Genomic DNA, 23,547 nt, shown 5'->3' with positions numbered 1-23,547 from the left:
AAAAGAAAAATGGCACAGTGCCCGTATCACCTTCCGCATGACTTGAACCACATCGCTTCCTCTTTCTCATCCGCATCCGTTAAGCTATACATGTCAACGCACGCTCAGTAAAAAATAAAATGGTCTTGCTGGATGAATTTTTTAGGGAATTTCGGTTTATGTTTTCAGTGATAATGCTGAGTGAAACATGGAGCACAAGCGCGCACAATGTTTTCAAAATGACCAATTACAAAACCTACTATCTCAACAGACCCGTCGGGCGTGGCGGGGGAGTGGCTTTACTTCTGAATGAAAATGTAACTGGTGAAATGTTAAACCCATACAGTGTGGTTACGCCGGACTACGAGATAATATCATTATGCTCAAAGAAATGTATTTACTCTGTCTGTTACCGCCTACCCAGTGGAGATTTATCCGTTTTTCTTAAATTCTATGAACACTGTTTGTCTTTTGTAGCTGATGGAGGTTATACTCTTATTGCTGGAGGCGATTTCAACATCGACATGAGCAGTAACAATTTTTCTACGAGAGAATTTAGGACTGTTTTGGCTTCAAATGGTTTCATTAGTGTAATAGAAGTCCCTACAAGAGTAACAACAGGAAGTCAATCCACTTTAGACTTGTTCATTACCAATCTCGCCCGTCCAAAAATTGAGACCGGTGCCTTATCATGTCCTATCAGTGACCATCTCCCAGTGTTCTTGTGCATGAATGAGCCAACCCATACACTGAAAGAACCAGAAGGTATTAGGTACCAGCGTATAACCAGTGTTACACTGAAAGCTTTTCGCGATACTCTTAAACATGTTGACCTGGCCCACATAGCTCAACTCAATGATGCTAATGAAGTTTATAATAAGTTCCTTGATATTTTCAAACAACTATACCACTTGTGCTTTCCCTCTACAACATATAAAGCCTCACGAAAAACTCGGAAACCATGGATCAACCACGAGTTACGAAAAGAAATAAAAATGAAAAATAAACTGTATAGAACATTTCTAACCACACGTACAGTTGAAGATTTGAGGTTATTTAAACAATTTCGAAATATATTAACAAAGAAATTGCGATCGGCACGAACAGAATATTACTCTGCATTTCTAGACGTCAAGAAGGGTCGTCATGATGTGGTTTGGACCCGTTTAAACTCATTGCTGCACCGTAACCAGTCACATGGCCATGTGCGGAATCTTAAGATCGATGATGAAGAACTTTCAGGGACAGAGCTGGCAAATGCTTTCAACGACTTTTTCACGAAAAAGAGAACGGATGGGTCTGCACGGAATGCATGCGATTACTTAGACTTTCATAACGATAATACAATATTTCTTGAGCCTGTCACGACGGATGAAGTAGCATCGGCCATACTCAGCCTAAAAAATAGCAGTAGTCGAGATATTGACGACATCCAGATAAAGCCCATAAAATATGTAGCCGATATTATAGCTCCAGCTGTGGCACATATTTTTAATGTTTGTTTAGCTACATCAGTATTCCCAGAAAAAATGCAGATTGCTAAATTAACTGTTTTATTTAAAAAAGGAGCCCGAAATGACTTCGGTAATTATAGACCCATCTCTGTACTGCCTGTTTTCTCTAAAGCACTGGAGAAAATTCTACACTCTAGACTGAATAAATTTTTAGATAAATACAACCTGCTCACACCATATCAGTTCGGATTCCGGAAAAACAAATCGACTGAACTAGCACTTAGAGCAAAAAGAATATATTCTGACACAATTTGAACACAAAGAGCTCGTAATAGGAATATTCATATACTTCTCAAAGGCCTTTGACTTGGTTAATCATAAGTTACTTCTAGAGAAGCTATGGCACTACGGAATTCGGGGCCAGGCTGCAGAACTAATGAAATCTTACCTGTCAAAAAGGAAACAAACTGTCATCAATGATAATACATATTCAGAAATAAAAGAAATTTATTCTGGTGTCCCACAGAGAAGCATACTTGGGCCCCTACTTTTCAACATTTACCTTAATGATATTGTGAACATTAACCCAAATGTCAGGTTCATCATATATGCCGATGATACTAGCATTTTTTTCTCCGGAAGTAACATTCATGACCTGATACAAATGTGGAACACGACAATGATCACACTGGAAAGATGGTCACAATCAAACTATATGCGCGTGAATGAAAAAAACGACTAAAGCTGTAATATTTCGACCAAGAAACAAACCGATCACCCCACACGATAGTATTAACTTTAACTCGAGAGAAATAGAAATTGTTGATCACTTCAAATACCTAGGTGTAGTATTTTCTTCGCACATGTCTTGGGAAGATCACACAAATCATGTTGTCCGGCAGTTAGCCAGGGTAACAGGCACGATTGGCTGCATTAGATACATTCTTCCTAAATCAATTAAACTACTTCTCTATAACACACTGTTCTGTGCCCGCATTAACTACTTCCAGCTTGTATGGGGCACTGCAACGTATTCTTCATTACAAAAAATTCATGTTCTGCAAAAAAAGGTTCTTCGCTACGTCTTTAATGCGGACTATGGAGCACCCAGCAAAGCGTTCTTTCGTGAAACTGGCATAATCAAAATCTTTGGTTTATATCAATATCGACTGAGTGTGCGTTTTAAACTAGAAACCAAAAATAACTTAAGTTATATTCGACGTCTGGCAAATTTGAAAGAAAAAGAAGCGAGTTACCCTTTTAGAGAGCCTGAAACCTGGTTGGTGCCTACACCACGCATAAATACCGGCAAACAGCGCCCGCAATATAGACTTCCTTCTCTTCTAAACACATACAAATCTGCCAATTTCAACTTGTCTACCTGTACTCATCGTGAGCTGCGTTGCTTATACATAGACTGTGTTACAAAATGATTTTTTTTCTTTAAACTGCACTAAGAGGTGTTTTTTTGTTTTCTTTAATTTGTATTGTTTGATTCATTGTGCTTTTGTTGTACTACTGAAAGATACTTATGCAATGATGTTTGGATGACCATGTAAATTGGCCACAAGTAATAACTAGAGGTAAGATTTTTTTTGGTTTTAATGTGTTTTTCTCTTAATTGTTTTCTTTTCTTTTCTTTGTTATTTTTTCTCGTCGCCTGTCACTGCTGCCCGGTATAGTGGGGGCTGCGGCTCAGTCAAGCTGTCTATGACAGCTTTTTCTGCAGCTCCTCTGTCACTTTTTGAAGCAGAAATAAAATGATTGATTGTTTGATTGATTGATTGATTAATTATCTTTGTTAAAACGTTAACACCATGTTAACACCTTGTAATGTTGTTAACACCTTTCCAATACGGAAATGTGTCAGGCAGGGAGACACGATCTCGCCAATGCTCTTCACTGCCTGCTTACAGGAGGTATTCCGGGGCCTGAAATGGGAATAGTTGGGGATAAGTAATTTGCGATTCGCTGATGACATTGTCTTGCTAAGCCACTCAGAACAAAAACTGCAAAGCATGATCAATCAGTTAGACAGGCAGAGCAGAACGGTGGGGCTAAGAATTAACATGCAGAAAACCAAAGTAATGTTCAACAGCCTAGCAAGGGAACAGCAGTTCGCAATTGGTAGCGAGGTGCTGGAAGTAGTAAGAGAACATGTCTACTTAGGGCAGGTAGTGACCGCAGATCCGGATCATGAGAGAGAAATACCTAGAAGAATAAGAATAGGGTGGAGCGCATGTGGCAGGTTCTCTCACATCATGAATGGTAGTTTACCAATATCCCTCAAGAGAAAAGTATACAACAGGCGTATCTGACCGGTACTCACGTATGGGGCAGAAACGTGGAGGCTAACAAAGAAGGTTCCGCTTACGTTAAGAACAACGCAGCGAGCTATGGAAAGGAAAATGATAGGTGTAACGTTAAGAGATCGGAAGAGGGCGGAGTGGGTGAGAGAACAAACGCGGGTTAATGACATCCTAGTTGAAATCAAGAGGAAGAAATGGGCTTGGGCAGGGCATGTAATGCGAAGGCAAGATAACCGCTGGTCATTAAGGTTAACGGAGTGGATTCCAAGAGAAGGCAAACGTAGCAGGGGACGGCAGAAAGTTATGTGGGCGGATGAGTCTAAGAAGTTTGCGGGGATACAGTGGCCGAAACTGGCAAAGGACAGGGTTAATTGGAGAGACATGGGAGAAGCCTTTGCTCTGCATTGAGTGAAGCCAGGCTGATGATGATGATGCGATGGATGGAAACACATTAAAAGATAGATTTTGCTGCATATCAGAAGAATAGACTATTAAAGTCAATATTCGGGGAAAAGTGTCGTAAAGTTTTTTCATTTTCAAAATTTTTGTCCAGAATCGTTGGGCAAAAAAGGGAGAGTAAATTTCCACAGGTTCTTTATCTCCTTGCACCAGGGGTGCCCCCGTCGGAGACGGTTGGTTCCAACTGGAAGACTGAAGCTTCTTTCTTCGCACCAGGGGTGCCCCGTCAGAGACGGTCTCTCGATGAGTCGAGACGCAGGGATAAAAAAGGCAATAACTGGAGATTTATATACAAATATGTACAATAGATACAAGTTAAGGCACTAGACACATTAAGCAGCAAAAAGGACAAACCAAACAACAAAAAGGTGGATCTGGCTAATACTAGGGGAGGCCCCTACTCGGCGTTGCCGAAGATGCGTTGCATCTCACCTTAGCGCAGAACCCCGCTTCCGGCTCCGGGGCCCAGTTTTAAAGACTTAAAGGCCCGGCCCACATTTGGTGGCTTCCAATCATGTTACGATGTTCACATGATTGGTTTATCGAGAGCCTGGCCAGCCCTCCAGCTTCCGTAGGGCAAAACGCCCTTTCCACAAACCCAAACGCACGGTCGTGTCAAATGAAAATAAACACAAATATACATTCGTGCTCGGTACCGCGTGTCGGGTGGACACCCGTACTTCCCGGCGCGTTCGCGAGCGGCCGCGTTCCAAGTAAGGAGACGCTCCGCTTTGAGTGCCCCCAGCCGCGTTCCAATGACCCCCGCGAACGCTACCGATACCTTACACGCCCTTCCCAAGATTCTACAAAGGGCTCAAATGCCACTTTTAGAATTACAAACAAAAGGGATCGGTGTCTGACACGAAACTACCCTTCGGGTGACATAACATAAACAAAACGTACACATTCAAATGCGCGTTTCACACCTGTAAAACCAGCGCACTCACCGAAGTCCAAGCTGTCGCGCTGCGACCAGTTGCACGAACAAAACCAAAAACAACAAAATGCCCACGGGCACCAACACAACATCACGCAAAATGCACACTTAAATACACACAGTGGCATGCCTGCCGTGCGCCGTAACACAGCGTCCAAGTTGGTGCGTTGCACCCAGTTCGCCCGCATGCACGCCGTCGTCCTGCTCGCGAATGAGCACACAGACACAGACACTCGCGACTGGAGCGTTCAGAGCACTCGCCCAATGCCCACGTGAGCCTCCTTAGTCGCACCGAGCGTCCCTGTGTACATTCGAGCCACCACGTGTTGTCAGTAACACAATTAACGCCTAAACGGTAACTCACTCATTAGGCTGGCGCCACAACGGGGCGCGAACTGAAAAGATGGTGCCCTCCAGGATCAAAAACGTCCCGGGTTTTGATGGGTCCAAACCCCTCACTACACGACGCACCTGAGGGCCCGCTCTCTCTGGCGCGCCGGTACGAACCGCGTGCTGCGTTAGGAACATCTCTCTTGCCGAGTTCAGCTGTAACAGTGCGGCCGGCTTTGCTGAACATAATTTGGCGTACCGCAGCACGGAACGTACTGTTCCACGCGCCGACATTCACTGTGAAGGCTATGCGCCTGTCCCCTGGTACTTTGGAGCGTTTGGAGCTATTTGCACCGTTCCTGCACGGGCAAACATTTAAATCGCCGCTCCCTGCTTGATAGACGCTGGCCGGCTTCGTGGCATCGTCTGCTGCACGAGCTGACACGCCGTCGCTTGACCCGAGCTTGCCTTGCGGCAAGTCGCCACTCATTTCCGGGTACTCAAATGACCTGGCCAGACACACATCGGGTGCGTTCCACAACTGTGTGGCGCTCTGCCCGGTCGGCCCAGCAAGCCCGCCTCCGTTCCCTGGCTCGCATGGAACGCTCTTTCCATCAATGACGCTACAGGGCCCTTCATGCCCTATGACCGACACAGTGTGCGGTTCCAGCAACGCTAGACTTTCTCCTGTCACCAGGTCCGCGATCTGACATCTGTCGTCGCTGGCCGTTCCCCCGTACTTCCCGGCGCGTTCGCGAGCGGCCGCGTTCCAAGAAAGGAGACGCTCCGCTTTGAGTGCCCCCAGCCGCGTTCCAATGACCCCCGCGAACGCTACCGATACCTTACAGGGAGCAACACTTGTTGTTGGGCTAGTTGGTAGGACATGCTTCTGAACAAACCTGAGCAAAAAACGCAACGGACAAGAAAAAGGCGGAACACGACGGACAGGAGCGCTGAACTTTCAACTTTATTTTGGAAGTTGTGGGGATACACATGAATCCCCTGCCCCATTGTAACGGCCGCGCGTAATTATCACGCGATGCTATGCGCGCGCCATTCGGGAGGTTTTGCGAGGGAGGGCACTCTCGCCACCCCCGCTTCCTTTCGCTCCCCGCCGCGGAGACTTTCCCTCTTTCCCCTCTTACAACGGAGAGACCTCCTCTCCACAGCCCGGGATGAGACGCGTTTCTCCCGAGGCTCGCTTGTCTTCTGGCGGGAGCCGTGCACACGCACGGATCAGAGATCTGCCACGGAGACCGCTGCCCTTATCGCCCGGCCACCGTGTGTGACTTGACCGCCGCGGGCCGTGAGCGAGGAACCTCGCGAGGTGAGCGGAACCTTCTTCCCCCACATTTTTGCGTGCGTTCTTTCCTTTGTCTTTTTCACCCCCGTACGCGAGCGGAACACTCGCCCTCGTTACGGCGGTTGTATTGTTGCTGCTGCATTGTATTGCTCGGGAGCAATAAACGCTCATCCGAGTAGCATACTCGTGTTTGTCCCCTCTGGCCCGAACCCGCCGTGGTTGCGACTCACCGCATCGCGGGTTGGGGGTCACAGCTCTGACTGCTACGGCTGGCACGCTGGTGCTAGAGAGCGACAACTGCTTCTAGCCCTTTGAGCGTTACTACAAGAAAAAACCCCATAAAGTATAGATGCAACGTATATATGCAGCCATGTCAGGGGGGCGAACCACACAACGAAAGCAAGAACAAGTGGAATCTACAAGGTCATGACGAGACAAGCGGCACAAGCAAACTAAAGATCTTAACTAATGTAACACGTGGAGCTGAGAAGTTTCAATGGAGGCAAGAATAAGCAACAGGGAAAAAAAACAGGGAAAAAACGCCAGACGTCATGAAGATGAAAATTGATTCTGATAACAAAAGCCAATAAAAACAGAACGGTAAAAAACCAATAAAAGTGATAAAAGCAATAAAGTTAACAGGGCAATGGAAATAAGAAAGATAAGATGCCAACAAGTAACACGGCAAAAATACTAACAGCTAAAATTAAGAAAACATCGCGGAAAAACTAACAGCTAAAAAGTAAAATCCACCGAAACATAAGGTTAAGTTTTGTGTATCAAATAGCGGAATGAAAGTTCGCGGGAAAAAAGGCGGTTGCATGAGGTGGGATAGTTAAAATGTTAATGCCTCGAATTTTGTGCCAGATAGGCGAGTTCTTTCTCAGATAGCGACACTGAAGGCTTGCTAATGCACTTTTCTTTTAACGCAGCTATCGTGATTGCCTCAACTATTTCACGGGGCCTCGTGCTTCTGATTGTGGCTATTACCCGAGTTTTTTCAAAGTGCGGCAAACAACCTTTGCAATCCCGACAATGGATACCGATGTGACGGCACTTTTTCACCTTTGGTTGAAAGTTCAGCGCTCCTGTCCGTCGTGTTCCGCCTTTTTCTTGTCTGTTGTGTTTTTTGCACTGGTTCGTTCAGAAAGAAAGGGTAGCTCCATTAGAAATATTATGCAAACCATCATCGCAAAGACAGGGCATGTGTTATGACATACAGGCACGCCACATGGTCTAATATGGGTTAATACGCGTTTTCAATATATGTACACGGACAGACAGAACCACAGCTAACACACATAGCTGGGCATCTTCCAACCATCCCAACATAATCACTCTAAAATATCATGCGATGATATATAACACACAGAAAGCATTTTTACTAAGCACCAGACCACTGACATCAATATTGCCACATTCGTGGGCACTCTCGTGGCGCCGTCTCCCGGCCGAACTGCCTTCCCCGCTATTCTGGCTAGCCTTAGCCATGGTGGCGGGCAGTGTTCTCTTCTTCCTCGTCTCTTCTGTGTGGTCCCCTCGGGAGTCCGCTGCTGCCTGACGCTGCACAGTAAAACGTGTCCTGGCCGTCCCGACTGTCTAGCCGTGACAATATCTATACCCACTCCAGCAAAGCCATCCGCAATATACAACGCAGACTACTGAAAACCCATTCACATAACATTCTAGTAGAATCCTATGACAAGAATGCAAGCATTACAATCACCCTTCGTTGGATAGTTGGTCATGCTGATACTGAGGGAAATGAACGTGTTCGTCAACGAGCCCGCGAAATTAACATCCCGGCGCCTTCGATTCCCTGGCCAAATCCAACATCAGTGCAACACGCTGCAACATACAAAGAGCAAATAGTTGGACACCACGAGAACACCAAAAAAAAACTGCACAATTTTACCCCAACCTCACCCCTGACTGAACCCGGAACAAGCGCACGTCGGAGCTCTGCGAAAAAAAAATATCTGTCGTCTTTTGCTGCGTGTCTTAAAACCGGCTACTGAAAGCAGAGAAAACTGTATTTACTTTCTAACTAAACGTGTATCCAAGCGTATTGGTAACGTCAACGAGAGACAGTTTGTCTAGCTGGTGTTTACATGAAGAAACTGGGCACAGACAGAAAAAACAAGCAGAAAATTATATGAAACAGGTTAAATAATACATATACATCCATCTTATATGCCTCGTATACATTTGAGTGGGTTAATTCCCATATGTGGTGAAGGGCCCCGCCGCGGTGGCTCAGTGGGGTAAGCGTGCGGGCTAGTTGGTGTTCCATTACATATAAATACCAGCCCAAACTAGCAAGACACACGACGAAAAACGAGGACACATGAGCGCTTACTTCCAACTGACGTTTAATCGGTAAAAAATGTGCTTAAATACTGATTTCAAACAACAAAAAGAAAATACCTTTGCTCGTCTCTTCTTCAAGAAGAGCAAATGCGCATCTGACAATTCGATTGAAGGCGCGCTTGCAGCCCGGTTACATCAGCAGACTCCTTGATCTCCCGCACTATCTGGTCCGAGTGCGTGCTGATTACCGAACAGCTGGCCAAGTCCGGGGTGCACAGGTCTTCTTTCCCTGTAGTTCGGTCTTTGATGACGCATTTCCGCCGGTGCAGCACCAGATTGCCTGTACCTGTCTCGAATGTCCTGTACCTATGGTCTTTCAGCCGCTCATTCAGGCAACGACCCGTCTGGCCGACGTAAACCTTACCGCATGAAAGGGGAATGGTGTACAGCACTCCCTCCACACATTCGACGAAGGGGTTCTGATGTGCCCTGTTACACTGCCGACGCTCGCCATCTCCCTGTTAACACGTGCACAGACTGCCTAATTTCATAGGGGCCGGAAAGATGACGTTTACCTCACTTTGCCGGCCAATATTCTTGAGGCGATGTGACACATTGTGTATATACGGCACAACGACCACTCTTCGTTTCGCGGCGGTTCTTCGATACCGTTGCTGGCTCGTGCTTCTTGTTTTACTTCCTTCAGAAGGCGTCATCTAACAGAAGTAACAATGCCCGGAGAGTACCCAGCATCAAGAAGACGAGCAACCTGACCGCAGAAACTTTATTGCATGGAATGAGCGCAAGATTTTTGGATAGCGTTCTTCAGGCTCAGGCCGGCGATCCCTCTCTTAGTCAGCTTGGAGTGGGCCGAACAAAACGGTAGCAGCTTCTTGCAGCTCCGAGGCTCATACTTCCAGCAAGTATGACGTACTGAAAACCTGAGCCTTAAATCTAAAAACCGGAACGAACCTTCCAATGGGACCACGTGTGTCAATTGCACTGGCTTCAGGCATTGCTTAAAGATCTCAATAATATTCGAGTTCGCGGTCTCAGCCTCAGTATCCGTCGTATGGTCGAGGAGGACTAGGTAGTCGTCTACAAAACAAAATACCTTGACCATGGCAGACCCTGTTAAATGTGTCAGCAAGCTTCTGTCCTTCCTGGCAATAAATAGGTCGCTGAGAACTAGGGCGATGCAGGACCCGATGAAGATCCCCCTCTTTTGCGTGTACAGATTTCCTTCCTACTGCGCAATAGTTGATTTGAGGTACACACAGTCAGCAACTAAAGGACCCCCCCCCCACTGATATGCCTGCAGTGTTCTGAAAGCCAACCGCTCCGTAAGTTTCGATGCTTTCTTCCACGCATGTGAGCAATTCTTCCTTTGGTATCGAGTAGTACAGGTCCTTAACGTCTATGGAACAAGCCCACCGTCCTTCATGGGATCCCTTGAGATACTCGATTACGTTACTGGAACCTCGTACGTGAAAAGTATTGCAGACAGCGAGCAAATTGAGCGTTCGCTGAAGGAACACAGCTTCTGATTTTTCAGTAGTATTTACGCACATTTTCACCCATTAAACGTCAGTTGGAAGTCAGCGTTTGTCTTTCCTCGTTCTTCGGCGTGTGTCTTGCTGCTTTGTGCTGGTATTGATATGTAGTGGCTCAGCGGTTACGGCGCTTGGCTGCTGATCGGAAAGACGTGGGTTCAATATCGGCCGCGGTGGCTAAATTTCGATGAAGGCGAAATTCTAGAGAACCGCGCACTGTGCGATGTCAGTGCACGTTAAAGAACCCCAGGTGGTCGAAATTTCCGGAGCCCTTTACGACAGCGTCCCTCATAGCCTCAGTTTCTTTAGGACGTTAAACTCCGACAAACCAAACCAAACCATTATATGGTGAAGGTCCGTCTCTACTTTACATTCAGAGATCTCTGGGAGTCCTCATGCCCTTCGTGGCGCAGTGGTATAGTGGTTAAGCGATACACGACTTACCAGCGATGGCAGGTGCTCCCTGCTGTGGGCTTTTTGCGGCCCAAGTTGCTCTTCCCATGTGACCAATCATTATCTGCCACATGCTCCGGCGGGCAGTTTGCCGGCTATCCGGTGGACAGGTTGTGAAGACGCTGCAAGCTCACTTGGCCTAGATGGGCCACCTGCCTCCTAGATTGCTCTCTGGACACCACCTGCCAGAGTATTTCTTGTTATTTTGTAGCGAGAGTTACATTACGCGCAAGTCTCGCCTTTATGCCGTGGTACCAGTTTCGCCGTGGCCACACCGTGACCTTGAGCCGTAGCCTAGCAACCACCGCAGCTGGCGGCCGCAGCTCGCCGCGCCACCTGGCGTGACGTTCCAGGAGGAGCCGGTGCCTCGGCGTGTCGGCGAAAGCGCATTCCAACAGGTGTGCGCATGCGTCGTAGGAGGAGGGGGTTGGTGCAGTTGTATATATACAGAAGGCAGCTTGGTGGAGCCGTCGGTAGATATGGATAGTGAGCCGGAGAGACTGAAAGAAGCCAGGCTTCAACTACAAGACGCAGAACAGGAAATAAAATAAATGCGTCACTCTTTGCTGCATAAAAAATGTCCCGTCTTTAATGTAGCCGCAATTAGACGCAACGGGAGGATAACAACCAAAGCTAAACATAGGACGTAGCGAGAGAGAAACCAAGCTAAACGACAAGGTATAATCAAGTTTAACCGTACTCTCCCTGCGTATATCCCGGCCTAGCTGAGCTAAGTCACTGACATTTTTTTTCGCTCGCAACGCCGATGCCGGCAGCGCTGACACCGAAGTTTCCGGACAACCGGGCCTTCAGCGGTGTCGCGTTACAACCAATAAACTATGTGCCATTGAAACAGTAAATAACCGTCGGCTAAGCGTGCGTCAATGGCCCCCCAGGTCTATCATTGCCTGAGTGTTCACCGGCTGGGCAAAGCATTACAACTGGAAGCAGAAGCGGGGTGGGCGCAAGGCAGAAGCAGCGTCGAAAGTGAAGCTATTGCACATGGTCGAGGATGACCTAACAGCGGCGATTTGAGATGTTTTAATGCCTTGCTGGCCATTCTGGACACATGGTATGTGTCGCTGGCCCCGTCGGCTCCATCTTTTGCGCTGCTGCCACGTGCAGGCAGCGTCAGACCGCGGGCAGTGGATACAATCTTTGCTCAAGTGCACTTCGCTACTTTAGTCGCTACATGGGCTCAGGAATGATAGACGAAGCTCTTGAAAACAAACGTGATCAGACGCTGACAGCTGGCCGGATGTTTTTCTGGGTGACTATTTTCGTGCTGACAACAGCACAGGGCCACGTTCTCCGAAGGAGCCATTGTACACTAAGCATGAAGTCTTCCCTACCGCTGGGAATATGATTAATGTGGCCGACCTGCCACTAGCAGCTGTGGACGCTTCAACAACAATTATTTATAATGTAATGTGCAAAAATATACATTTACAGAAGGTCCGGGCGTATTACCGACGCATCGAGGAGATGGCCGAGAATTGTGAGCTGGCACTTCCAGGAGTTGAACTGGAGCCCGGCATAGCGAAAAAGGGCGAGGACCACTGAAAGCCTTTCAAGATGTTTCAAAGGACGGCGAAAAGACTACGAAATTTTCGAGATAAGACAGACATGTTAATTGTTTGAATCCTCGAAGAAGGGAGTCCATCACCCGCACGAAAGTGGCCGGAGCATTACAGAGACGAGCAGCATTACCTACAACTGATACAGACCATCGGGTGTAATGAAGGCCATTTTTTCACAATCCATGTCGTCCACAGCGATCTGCCAATATCCGGAACAAATATAGATAGATGAGAAAAAGTTGGCTTCGTGAAGGCAGTCCAGGTCATCGTCTGTACGTGGTAACCGATAGACGTCGTTTGTTGTAATTCGGTTGAGGTGGCAGTAATCAAGGAGAAGCACAAGGTACCCCCGTTATTTTTAACTAAGACCACAGGAGAGGCGCAAATGTCCTCAGGAGGGCTCAGTTACGTCCTTGTCCAGCATCTCGTCGACTTCTTGTTGGATGACGGTCCGTTCGGCACTGGAGACTGTGCGGCCGCCGATGAACAAGGGAGGAGTCACTTGTGTGTAACACACGTTCGACCCAAAGGGCAGTCATCAAAATCAGAGACGGCATGGAAAGACTCCAAAAAATTGGCTGTGGTTGAGCTCTGGTTAACCCTAGTTAAACTGCGAAATTTTCGAGTCTCGACTCTTCTTGAATGTTCTTCCTCCGGTTCCTCGGCACGTCTTCTACGCAGCGTCTCAATTCCGACGCTCTCGAGAACTCAAATCGGTCGCTTCCGCAGCGCAGTTGAGGAGTCATTCCGGGACGTGGCACAACTTCTTCTAGCCGCACCTTCGAAAAAACGTTTCTCGAGTCGTGCGGCGCGCTCTTCTGCCGCCTCTTGAGCGCGTTTTCTCTTCCTCGCTTCGTTCTTTCGTTGTTGCCTCTCTTTCGCTATCCCCATAACGATTATTCTTGTTGTTGCGGCTGAAAGAAGGATGAAAAGGAAGTTGCACGGGCCTGCCGACTAGCTCGAGCTGAGCCACCACCGCTGCCGCGTGCAGATAGGCGAGAAGTCAATGACATGAAATGAGAGAGTGAAAGAACAAACGCGCGTCGCAGCAACCGCGTCTGCCGAAGCGGAGACGCCGGCTGTAACAGATACCCCCGATGACGACTACTGAGGCGAAGCGCCCACGCGCGCGCGCGTACACACACACACACACACACACACACACACACACACACACACACACACACACACACACACACACACACACACACACACACACACACACACCGCGAGGCGGCACCTCCCCTCCCTCTACCCCAGCACAGCACATCTGGAGGAGCGAGCGGCTACGGCATCGGCGTCGGCGGCGGCGCCATCAGTTGCAGCACAGCTACGGCGTTGCTAGGCAACGGCGGCTCAAAGTGATTCGTGTGCTACGGCATACGGCTGAAGTGCGACCACGCGACGAGCCGAGCTGGCTGGCGTAGTGTTGCTTCGCAACAAAAATTGGAAGACGCTTAAGCCTCGCCTTTAGGAGTGGAACGCGACAGCGTGCTGCAGCGCTGCCAGAGTCCACGGAATCACCCGTTCAGCGGGAGATTGACCGCTAGGGGGTCGTGGAGTACCCAACATCGGCTGCGCACAAAGATGGAGGAATTCGCCCGTCGCCAGCATCATCGGCCCATAATTCACCACCCACTGATCTGCGAAGGTGAGCGCCACATGCCATCAACGTTTGGCCCGACTACACCATTTTTCGGGCACCCACAGCCCTTTCTTCCCTCTGTGACCACTTCTCCTGAGCTGGGCCTAATCCTACGGACGCTTCCGCCACCAACGCCAGCATGGAGGTGCAGGAGCAGGGAGAGATTCCAAACCCCCACGACTAGGACCCAAGGGACTGGACTCACATCCACTCCAAGGACGTTCTTTCAACAACCCGAAGCCAGGAGGCTGCAGCCTCTGCTTCCGGTGCCCCCACGCCTGCATGCCTTGACAAGTCAGCGCACCTGCAAGCAACGCGCACAGCTGCGCAGCGTTCGCGGCAGCAGCCGCCGCTTCCTGCTGCGGACTACAAGATCGTTTTTAGGTCATGAGGCGGGCTGCAGCTGCACCTGCTTTCACCCCGACTACTACGAGAGGCCATCGTCCAAGCGGCGTTCCAGCTTCACGAACCAACGCGTACCCAAATCAGAGTACATCCAGTAAACAATACATGCACCGTAAGCACGCCCCTACAAGCTGACGCACTCGCTCTGGTTCCAGTAACAAACATAAAACACCAAGGCAAAGGCTTCGCTGTTGCACCTTACATAGCCCTGCCAGACGGAGCGGTATGCGCAGTCATCTCCAATGCGTACTAGAATGAGACCCCGACAGCGCTCCTGCAAGACATCACCAGCAATGCGGACGCCCACGCGCCTGTCCCACGCGCCGTTCTTTATGGACGAGCCCTCCACAGACGCACATTGTACCGAAGGCATTTAGACGCCTGCACGAACTGCTGCGTCCCGGGCCACCGGGCGGATGTGTGTGTCCACCCATGATTCCATAAGTGCCCCTGCTGCGGGCAGTCCCATTCCAAAGATGATGTGCCCTCATCCACCCCCAGCTGCGCGGTGACACTCCGCGGAGACACTCATATTACCGGAACTGGGAACTGTAAGGCACGGGGCCATAAACTAGCGTCCCCGAGGAACACACTCTCTACCCCGTCTATATCGCGGCTTTCCCGCTGCGATAAACCCAGCACAGACAACGGACGCAGCTCAACGGCTTGCCGGTCATCTTCTAGAACCCGACAGAATGGCAGCAAGAACTCGCGTCTCACCTGGGCAGACCGCGTTTCCAGCAACGCCACCCGTCATCCCCCACCACCCCCGTCCTCCCAAGCAAATCCGAGAGACCATGAGAGACCGAGAGACCAGATCCGAGAGACCAGACAGAGGAAATGTACTGCTGAATATTCCACCCCCTCATGTAATATCCCTCAAAGGCCCCATTGAAGGGATATTACATGAGGGGGTGGAATATTCAGCAGTACATTTCCTCGGTGGACAATACTTAAGTACCAACAAGAACCCATAGCAATAACATGCCACGTGCCTAACTTTAGGCGGGAAAACATTAACATGCAAGTCTCAATCACTCCTCTCAAAACCGACGGATCACTAATACAGGAATGTGCGGTTTTAGCTATATTGAAAGCTTCCACTGCCTCCCGCGTTCACTCGATCTCAGTGATAAAACAAAACACTCATTTCTGAGAAAAGCGGAGAACACCCGCGCTCTTGCGCTTTGCTCGAAGTATCTCGTTATCGAAGTATCATCGTTATCGAGGCAGTTCGCATGCTATCTCAGCCGCGCATTAAAGCAACGTCCACTCTGGTCGACGGACACCTTATTGCATGTCGGGGATACTTTCTCCACTATGTCGACCTTGCAAGCCAAGAGCGGTGAAGCGTGCTCAGCACCATAACCCCATTTCCTTTCATTGTGCAGCCCTACGTTTCTCTTTCAATCAAAGAACCGACAGTTCTTCGGGACGTAAAACATGACTCCAGAGCCGTATCTGCCAGCCGCCACATTTTTAAAAGGGTGATGACACTCTTTTTGAGACTCAAGTTGTTTATTGGATGTATTGGACTGGACGAAGTATGAGCGTATTTGGGGCAGACAGTAAATTGTAGTTGGATTGTTAAGGAAGTCAGGTAAAACTGGCACGCTCGTGGTTCGTAACGACTTAGACAGTCACGTGATTCCTCGCGACTGAACAACTTAACTGCGGGAAATGAGCGTAAGGGAGTGAGATGCCCTTTATTCGAGCTAGGGTGGGGCCAAGGGTGGATATTGAACAAAGGGAACCAAGAGCAGTGTCCTTGCTTTTTCTGTGCAGCTTCTGCCCGGTCTCGGCGACTTCACTACAATGCGCCACGGCTGGACCCGAGTAGACGCGCACACTCAGTTTTGTAGCAGACGACACAGCCAGTCCATAACGTCCCGCAGCTGCTTCTAAATGGCCGTCGCTGCCACGGAGACGGGCTCCAAGCTGTCAGCTTCCAACTACAGTATCTAGCTCAAATGCGCGCGTAGAGCGTTACTTCTTTTTTAATATGCATAATAACGTCGTCGATAGAAGCTCCAACGCAAAAGCACAATTTCGTGGTAGAACTTGTCATGACCCCTTTAAGCGCTTTCTTAAGTGGCCTAAGTGTCAAGGCAAAAGCGGGAAGACGGGAGAACGTTGTAATCCCGTCGTGATACCGACGTTTTCACCGCCTATCGCACGGGATTAAGACACTGGCTGGCAGATATCCAGTTTGAGTCATGCATTCAGCCACGAAGAAACAGTCAAGGTTACGCCCTTTCATAGAAAGGAACTCGGAGCGATGCACAACGAAAAGAAAAAATTACCGAACAGACTATGTAAATTCTGAAGTGTGCTTGGCGAAAGCGTTGTGGACAACCCACTGCCGCTTCCCCGAACCGCTTGGCGCGGAATCACTGCGCCGCTTCGGAGCCATGCTTCTCATTCCCTCGACTGCAACGAGACGCCTGGCGAAGGAGCGGCTGTGCTGCTGCCACCGCCAACGCGCGTGCGCTCGTTCTACCGTTACTGTGTGACGTCGTGGTTGCCACGCACAGCTGCGCCGCCACCTGCGCGCCGGTTGCTAAGGAGGGAAGGAGGTTGCGCCGCTGCGCGGAGGAGAGGCCACAGTTGAGCAATGTCTTATCAGGCGGCGGGAAAACCTTCCAGCTCAACTTCTGATTTGTAATGTAACGGTTGAGGGGGAGAGAGAGCCCATATCGCCCAACACATGGACGATATGGGCGACGAACACTGGCCCCGGTATTGAGCACTGCGCCTTTTGTCTCCCCAAAACCTATGTTAGAGCGCTCCTCATGGGCGCCCGTTCCTGCGTTTCACGTCGTCCCCGTCGCAGTTGCCTTCGCCGTTGTCCGTTTTAGCAAGCAGTGGAGACCTTAGTCGTGCTTGAAGCCGCGAAACCAATGGAGCGGGAGGTTGGAAACCAAGCGGTAAAATTCGTAAATTGCTTTTTGAGGAAAGCAAATGGCGCGTCATCTGTCAACCATTTAGGTGGGCACCTGAACCAGAGGGAAGTCGCATAACTGCCCTCTCTTGGAACAGTGGACACCTCAATTGGCACGATTAAAGCGCACGGATGGGCACCGCGAGCATGTACGGACACCGCGAGCATAGACGGACACCGCGATCATAAACAGACACCGCGAGCATGAGCCATTAAAGGCTTTCGCCTTAAAAGGCATTGTGATGTTAGGCATGCATCATGACTCGTTGATTGCACGGTGCGCATAGTGTGCAAAGCACCCTTGACATGTGGTAAGGTGTACGTCGGCCAGGTTGGAGACTATTTTATGGTACGGTTGAGGAAGCATGCGAAGGGATGAGGGAGCACCAGGAAACTGACCATTCAGTTAATTTTGTCACGGAGAAGCCGGAAACTTTTTGTGAGACGACAACCTAAGTGGTACTCATTATTAGAAATAAGCAAAAACAGCACATCATTATCAATTTTCAAAAGTTTTTGAAATCTGCTTCTAGTTTCGTGGTTTCATATCAGAGGGTGTTGGCATGTGATGTCTCATCCTTTGAAGGATGACCACGCGACGGGATGGCTGCAATAGGAGAGTCAAATATTGAGGCAAATGATAATGAGAATTTTTCTGAATAACAGCGCGAACTTGGACGAGGACAGAAGAAAGACACATGGACGGGCGCTGTCCATGTGTCTTTCTTCTGTCCTCGTCCAAGTTCGCACTGCTATTCAGAAAAATGTCGTACCAACACGCCCTAGCTGCCGCGATAATGAGAAATTTTGCTATTCTCTGTGAAGCCAGGAAGTTGGCGACTATGAGAACGGTTATCTAATTGAGCGCGCTTCTTGGTGGCGGCGCAATTAAAACTAACTACAAGGGAAAAAATAAGCGATAAAGTATTGATGGCAGCTACAAAAACCAGACGCACCCAATCGGTTGCTTCATTGTGAACAAGGGAATTGCTAGTCACTAATTGCTAGGACTCCGCAGGTGTTTACAGGTTTCCTCCATGAGGCGACAAGGCGTGCGAACAAAGAAATTGCTAGTCACTAATTGCTAGGACTCTGCAGGTATTTACAGGTTTCCTCCATGAGGCGACAAGGCGTGCAGAAGGCAGTGCCGTACCCCATCTGCTGCTTGTGCTGGCGCAGGTTGCGGCACATCGACGGGGATCCAGATGACGGGCGGCGATGTCGGCTCCGACGGGGAAAGGCCGACAAGGCGCATGGCCAGGAGGACGGCATTCATAGAAGCCACGCTCGGGTCACTGGCTCCTCCTTCGAAGCGTGGTACCGTCTGGAGCAGAACTGGTGGCTGCCAAAAGGGCTGGAACCCACCGGGAGCAAGACCGCCGCCTCCAGCTGCGGCCTCTCTCCCTGGCTCGCTGGCCGTGGTGCCTGGTGGCACCTGGGCCTCGACGCTGTCCTGCCCTGGCGCGCCATTAGTGGGACGCCTCCTGCCGGACCTCTCGCCATGCTCTGGGCTCTTCTTCATGCTGGCAGGCAAAAAAATCCTCACGATTGATATGCCATCGTAAACACTGAAAGACTCAGCAGTAGCCCAAAGAACTTGCGCTACAAGCGAATGGAGGTTTTCACCAGCATATGAAGTCTTTACAATATTGTTGTTACAAAGGTAGAAACTTCGGCGAGTTGGTAACTGTGATTCATGTTATGTGAGGAAGCGCAAAACGGGACAAGAGAGAGAGAAAGACGAACACACCACAGGTGCCTGTGTTGTGTGCGTCTTTCTCTGTCCCTTGTCCCGTTTTGCGCTTCCTCACATACCATGAATTTTTGCTACATTCCACAAGCTCGTAGGCAAGGTTGTTTGCCACATATTTAGCGCCCTGCAAGCCATTCCTTTCCAATGCCTTCCATACCTTTCGAGGTTGCTCTGCAGCAATCGAGCCGAGCGTCTAAAGTGCACCTCACGAAACTCTTCGCGACGCAGTTGGGCTTAGATTGGCTTAAGGGGAAGCATACAGCGTTCATGACGCACTTAATAAAACGTTTTCCGTGGTTGTTTTGACAGCCGCCTTCTTTGTCTGCGCATGTGATGCGACCGCAAATTTTAGCGAGTTTCCTGGGGACTGAAAAATCCACCGGCACGTCAAACCGATTTGCCAATTTTTTTAAGTTGTGGGTGACCTTGTGCAGGTTGGGGACCACTTCCGGTCTCTGTTGACTGTCCAGGGGCTTCGCAGCAGTCGTGCGCGTTCCGGCCTTCATTTCCTTCAGCAGCGTTTGTGCCACTGACGCTACGACCGACCCAGGGTAGCCAGCTGAAAGCAGCCTACCCAAATGATGATCGAACCTTGCTTGCGTCTCATATGTGACATTAGTGACCACCTTGGTATATTTATAGGTGTTGAAAAGACTAAACGCCATAAAAAACCAAACTCATGTCACGCTACCCAGTTCGTCTCTGAAAAAAGCTTAGAAATGTTCCGCGATGATATTAGCAAGGCAGATTTCTCTGAGCTGTATTCTATGCAAGACTGCAACGTTGCCTATGAATTGTTTATTGATGCTGTGAAAAAAGTGTACGCAAAGCATTTTCCATATGTAACCAAAAGGCAATCCACACGTATAAGAAAACCATGGATTACACGTGATTTATTAAAGCGAATAAAGGAAAAAAACAAAATATACAATAATTTTATCAAATGTAGGGATCCTGCAGTGTTTTCAACATTTAAAGCCTATCGAAATAAGCTAAACAAAGATATTAGGCTTGCTAGAGATCGATATTTCTGTGAATATTTTGAAGGATGTGGTAATAATTCAGACCTGCTATGGAAAAAACTTAATTCGCTGTTGAAGCCCTTGAGAAAGGAAGGCGCCATTGAAACCATAACATGTGGCGATAATGTCCTCACGGGTGCCGCTGTGTCGAACGCTTTTAACAGCTTTTTCACAGATGTCACAAGCATGCCTTGTGGCAATATTGACTACCCCTACATTAATGATCGCTTAGAAAATAGCTTGTTCCTTCATTCTGTTTCTGAGGCTGAGGTTGTGTCGGCATTTTTGGAACTTTCTAATAGTTCGGCCTGTGATGCGGACGATATCCAGGTCAAGCCAATTAAGTTTGTTATAGACATATTATCATCGCCACTAAGTTATTTATTCAACTTATGTTTTTTAAATGGCATATTTCCAAATAAAATGCAGGTGGCTAAAGTAGTAGTTATTTACAAGAAAGGTGACAAGAACTCCCTTGGAAATTACAGACCTATTTCTTTGCTCCCTGTCTCTTCTAAAGGTTTAGAAAAGCTTATCTTCTCTCGACTGCAAAAATTCATAGAAAAAAATGATATTATAACAGGATGGCAGTTTGGATTTCGGAAGAATAAATCCACTGAGCTTGCGCTTCTTCACGAGAAAGAATATATCCTAAACAGTTTTGAAAAGAAACATATCGTGCTAGCTATCTTCGTAGATTTCAAAACACCATTTGATTCTCTAAATCACGAACTGCTGATTAGAAAGCTGGAAATGTATGGAATCAGAGGTCTTCCTCTGCAACTTTTAAACTCTTATCTTACTAATCGTGCACAATATACAAGCATTAATGGTATTGAGTCTTCTTTAAAGAATATAAAATGTGGAGTGCCACAGGGTAGCATATTGGGGCCTTTGCTCTTCAACTTATTTATTAACGACATAGTAAACATCACCGACCAAGCATCGTTTTTTATTTATGCAGACGACACAAGTATTTTCCTCTCAACGAATGACTGCGATTCCCTGATAGACAAAGGAAACAATATTTTATGCCAACTAAACACCTGGACAGAACTAAATGGGTTAAAAATAAATGTGAATAAAAGCAAGGCTGTTATCTTCCGACCACGGAATAAACTTCTGTATACAAATAAAAAGCTACTACTTAATTCAGAGGAGATTGAGATAGTAGACAAATTTAAAACACTTGGAGTCGTCTTTCACGAAACTATGTCATGGGACCATCATGTAGATACTATCTTGCCTAAACTCGCTCGAGTCGTAGGACACCTATATCGCCTGAAAAAAATGCTTCCTGCGAGGATTAAGGAGCTCATATACAAATCTTTGTTTTTGTCCCATTTGAATTATTGTCACCTTGTCTGGGGCATGACCACTCTGAATAATCTTGACAAAATTTATCTACTTCAAAAGAAAGCGATAAGGTGCATATTCCAGCTTAGTTTCAACCAGCATACAAGCCAGTACTTTGAAGATGCATGTATTATGAAAATTTTTGACATCTATAGTTTTCAACTGCTTTCTAGGTATAAGAAGGAGCTACTTCGTCATATTGATTATTTGGGGACACAGGCCTGCCTAACGCCGAGCGAGAAGCTGTATAACACTAGACAACACTCCCCGTGGCAGACTAAAACTCCAAGAACAAACTACGGATTACAAATGATTGCCTTCCAGCTGCCTAAACACCTAAACACGTTACATCATAAAAATATTGACATAATTAGTACGCCGATCCGTGACCTTTGTAAACATTTCCTGTGTTTCAAAAATTAGTCTGGTTTTATAATCTTTTCATTTTTCCTTTTTATTCAATGTTTGCATCAAAAGTTTGCAGTACTATTTTTGTTATTGTGATACTGTTGCACAATATGTATTCTTTGTTCCCCTGATGCCTTTGTATGTGAAGGGGCCGAGGGCTCGTCAAGCCTTGCTGGCTTTTTTCCTCGGCCCTTTTCATCGTTTTGATGAATAAATCTCTATTATTATTATTATTATTATTATTATTATTATTATTATTATTATTATTATTATTATTATTATTATTATTATTATTATTATTATTATTATTATTATTATAAACACACGGTCTCCGCAGCGCGGAATGCAGGTAAATAGTTACAATTACACTTACAGGATTTACAGAGGTTTTCTGCAATATCTTTTTACCATATATCGATCACTGCTTTAGATTATCGTTTTAATCATTTTAACAGTGACAAAGTCCTTAAAGCTTCTCGTTATACGGAAGACTTCATTAATTGTATTCAACAAAAATTGTTTCATTTCAAATGGTTGGTTGGTTTACGGGGTTTAACGTCCCAAAGCAGCTAAGGCTATGAGAGACGCTGTAGTGGAGGGCTCCCGAAATTTCGACCGCCTGGGGTTCTTTAACGTGCACTGACATCGCACAGTACACGGGCCTCTAGAATTTCTCCTCCAAAGAAATTCAACCGCCGCGGCCGGGATCGAACCCGCGTCTTTCGGGTCAGCAGCCGAGCACCATAACCGCTGAGCCACCGCGGCATGAGCAAACACTGATGCCTGTAGTAGATTGTTTTATACTTCTTGGCAAAGGACTAACTTTTACTTATGAGCTTCCGTAGGAAGGGATTCTCCAGTTCTTAGACTTACGCTTAATACACAAGGAAAGGCAAGTTTGCTGGGCGTATTCCCCTCGTGCACGAAAAGAGCTAGCTAGTTCTTGCCATACAGTTCTGCCCATTCAAAATTAGGAAAGAGAGGCTTTGTAACTCTTTGCCTAGCTTCCGTGCTGCGGAGATTGTGTGTTCATGAGATGCAAGCATGCTTCGATCATCAATAGGGTAGGCTGTTTTCAGCTGGCTCATCGGTCGTGGCGTCAGTGTTACGAACGCTGCTGTACGAAATGAAGGCCGGAACGCGCACGACTGCTGCGAAGTCCCTGGTCAGTCAACAGAGACCGGATGTGGTCCCCTACGGGCACAAGGTCACCCGAAATGGTTGCAAATCGGTTTGACGTGCCAGTGGTTTTTTCAGCCCCCAGGAAACTCGCCAAAATTTGAGGTCGCATCACATGAGAAGACAAAAAAGGGGGCTGTGAAAAAAAACACCGGAAACGTTTTGTTAAGT

The 23,547-nt window shown here is 47.8% G+C and overlaps 1 protein-coding gene across 1 annotated transcript in view; it reads right to left on the bottom strand.

Moving 5' to 3' along the window:
* Window positions 1–19,180, bottom strand: part of LOC149326653 (uncharacterized) — a 39,961-nt gene extending 20,781 nt beyond the window's left edge. The window contains exon 1 of the mRNA XM_089563979.1: window positions 18,812–19,180. Within this exon, the coding sequence (XP_089420105.1) occupies window positions 18,812–19,180 (369 nt within the window). The remainder of the gene's footprint in view (window positions 1–18,811) is intronic.
* Between the last annotated feature and the right edge of the window lie 4,367 nt (window positions 19,181–23,547).

This window comes from Amblyomma mixtum, chromosome 10, assembly GCF_055824585.1.
Source record: "Amblyomma mixtum isolate Tamu chromosome 10, ASM5582458v1, whole genome shotgun sequence".
Lineage (NCBI taxonomy): Eukaryota > Metazoa > Arthropoda > Arachnida > Ixodida > Ixodidae > Amblyomma > Amblyomma mixtum.
The sequence above is the reverse complement of the archived record's forward strand: the minus strand, read 5'-3'. Positions and strand labels throughout refer to the sequence as shown.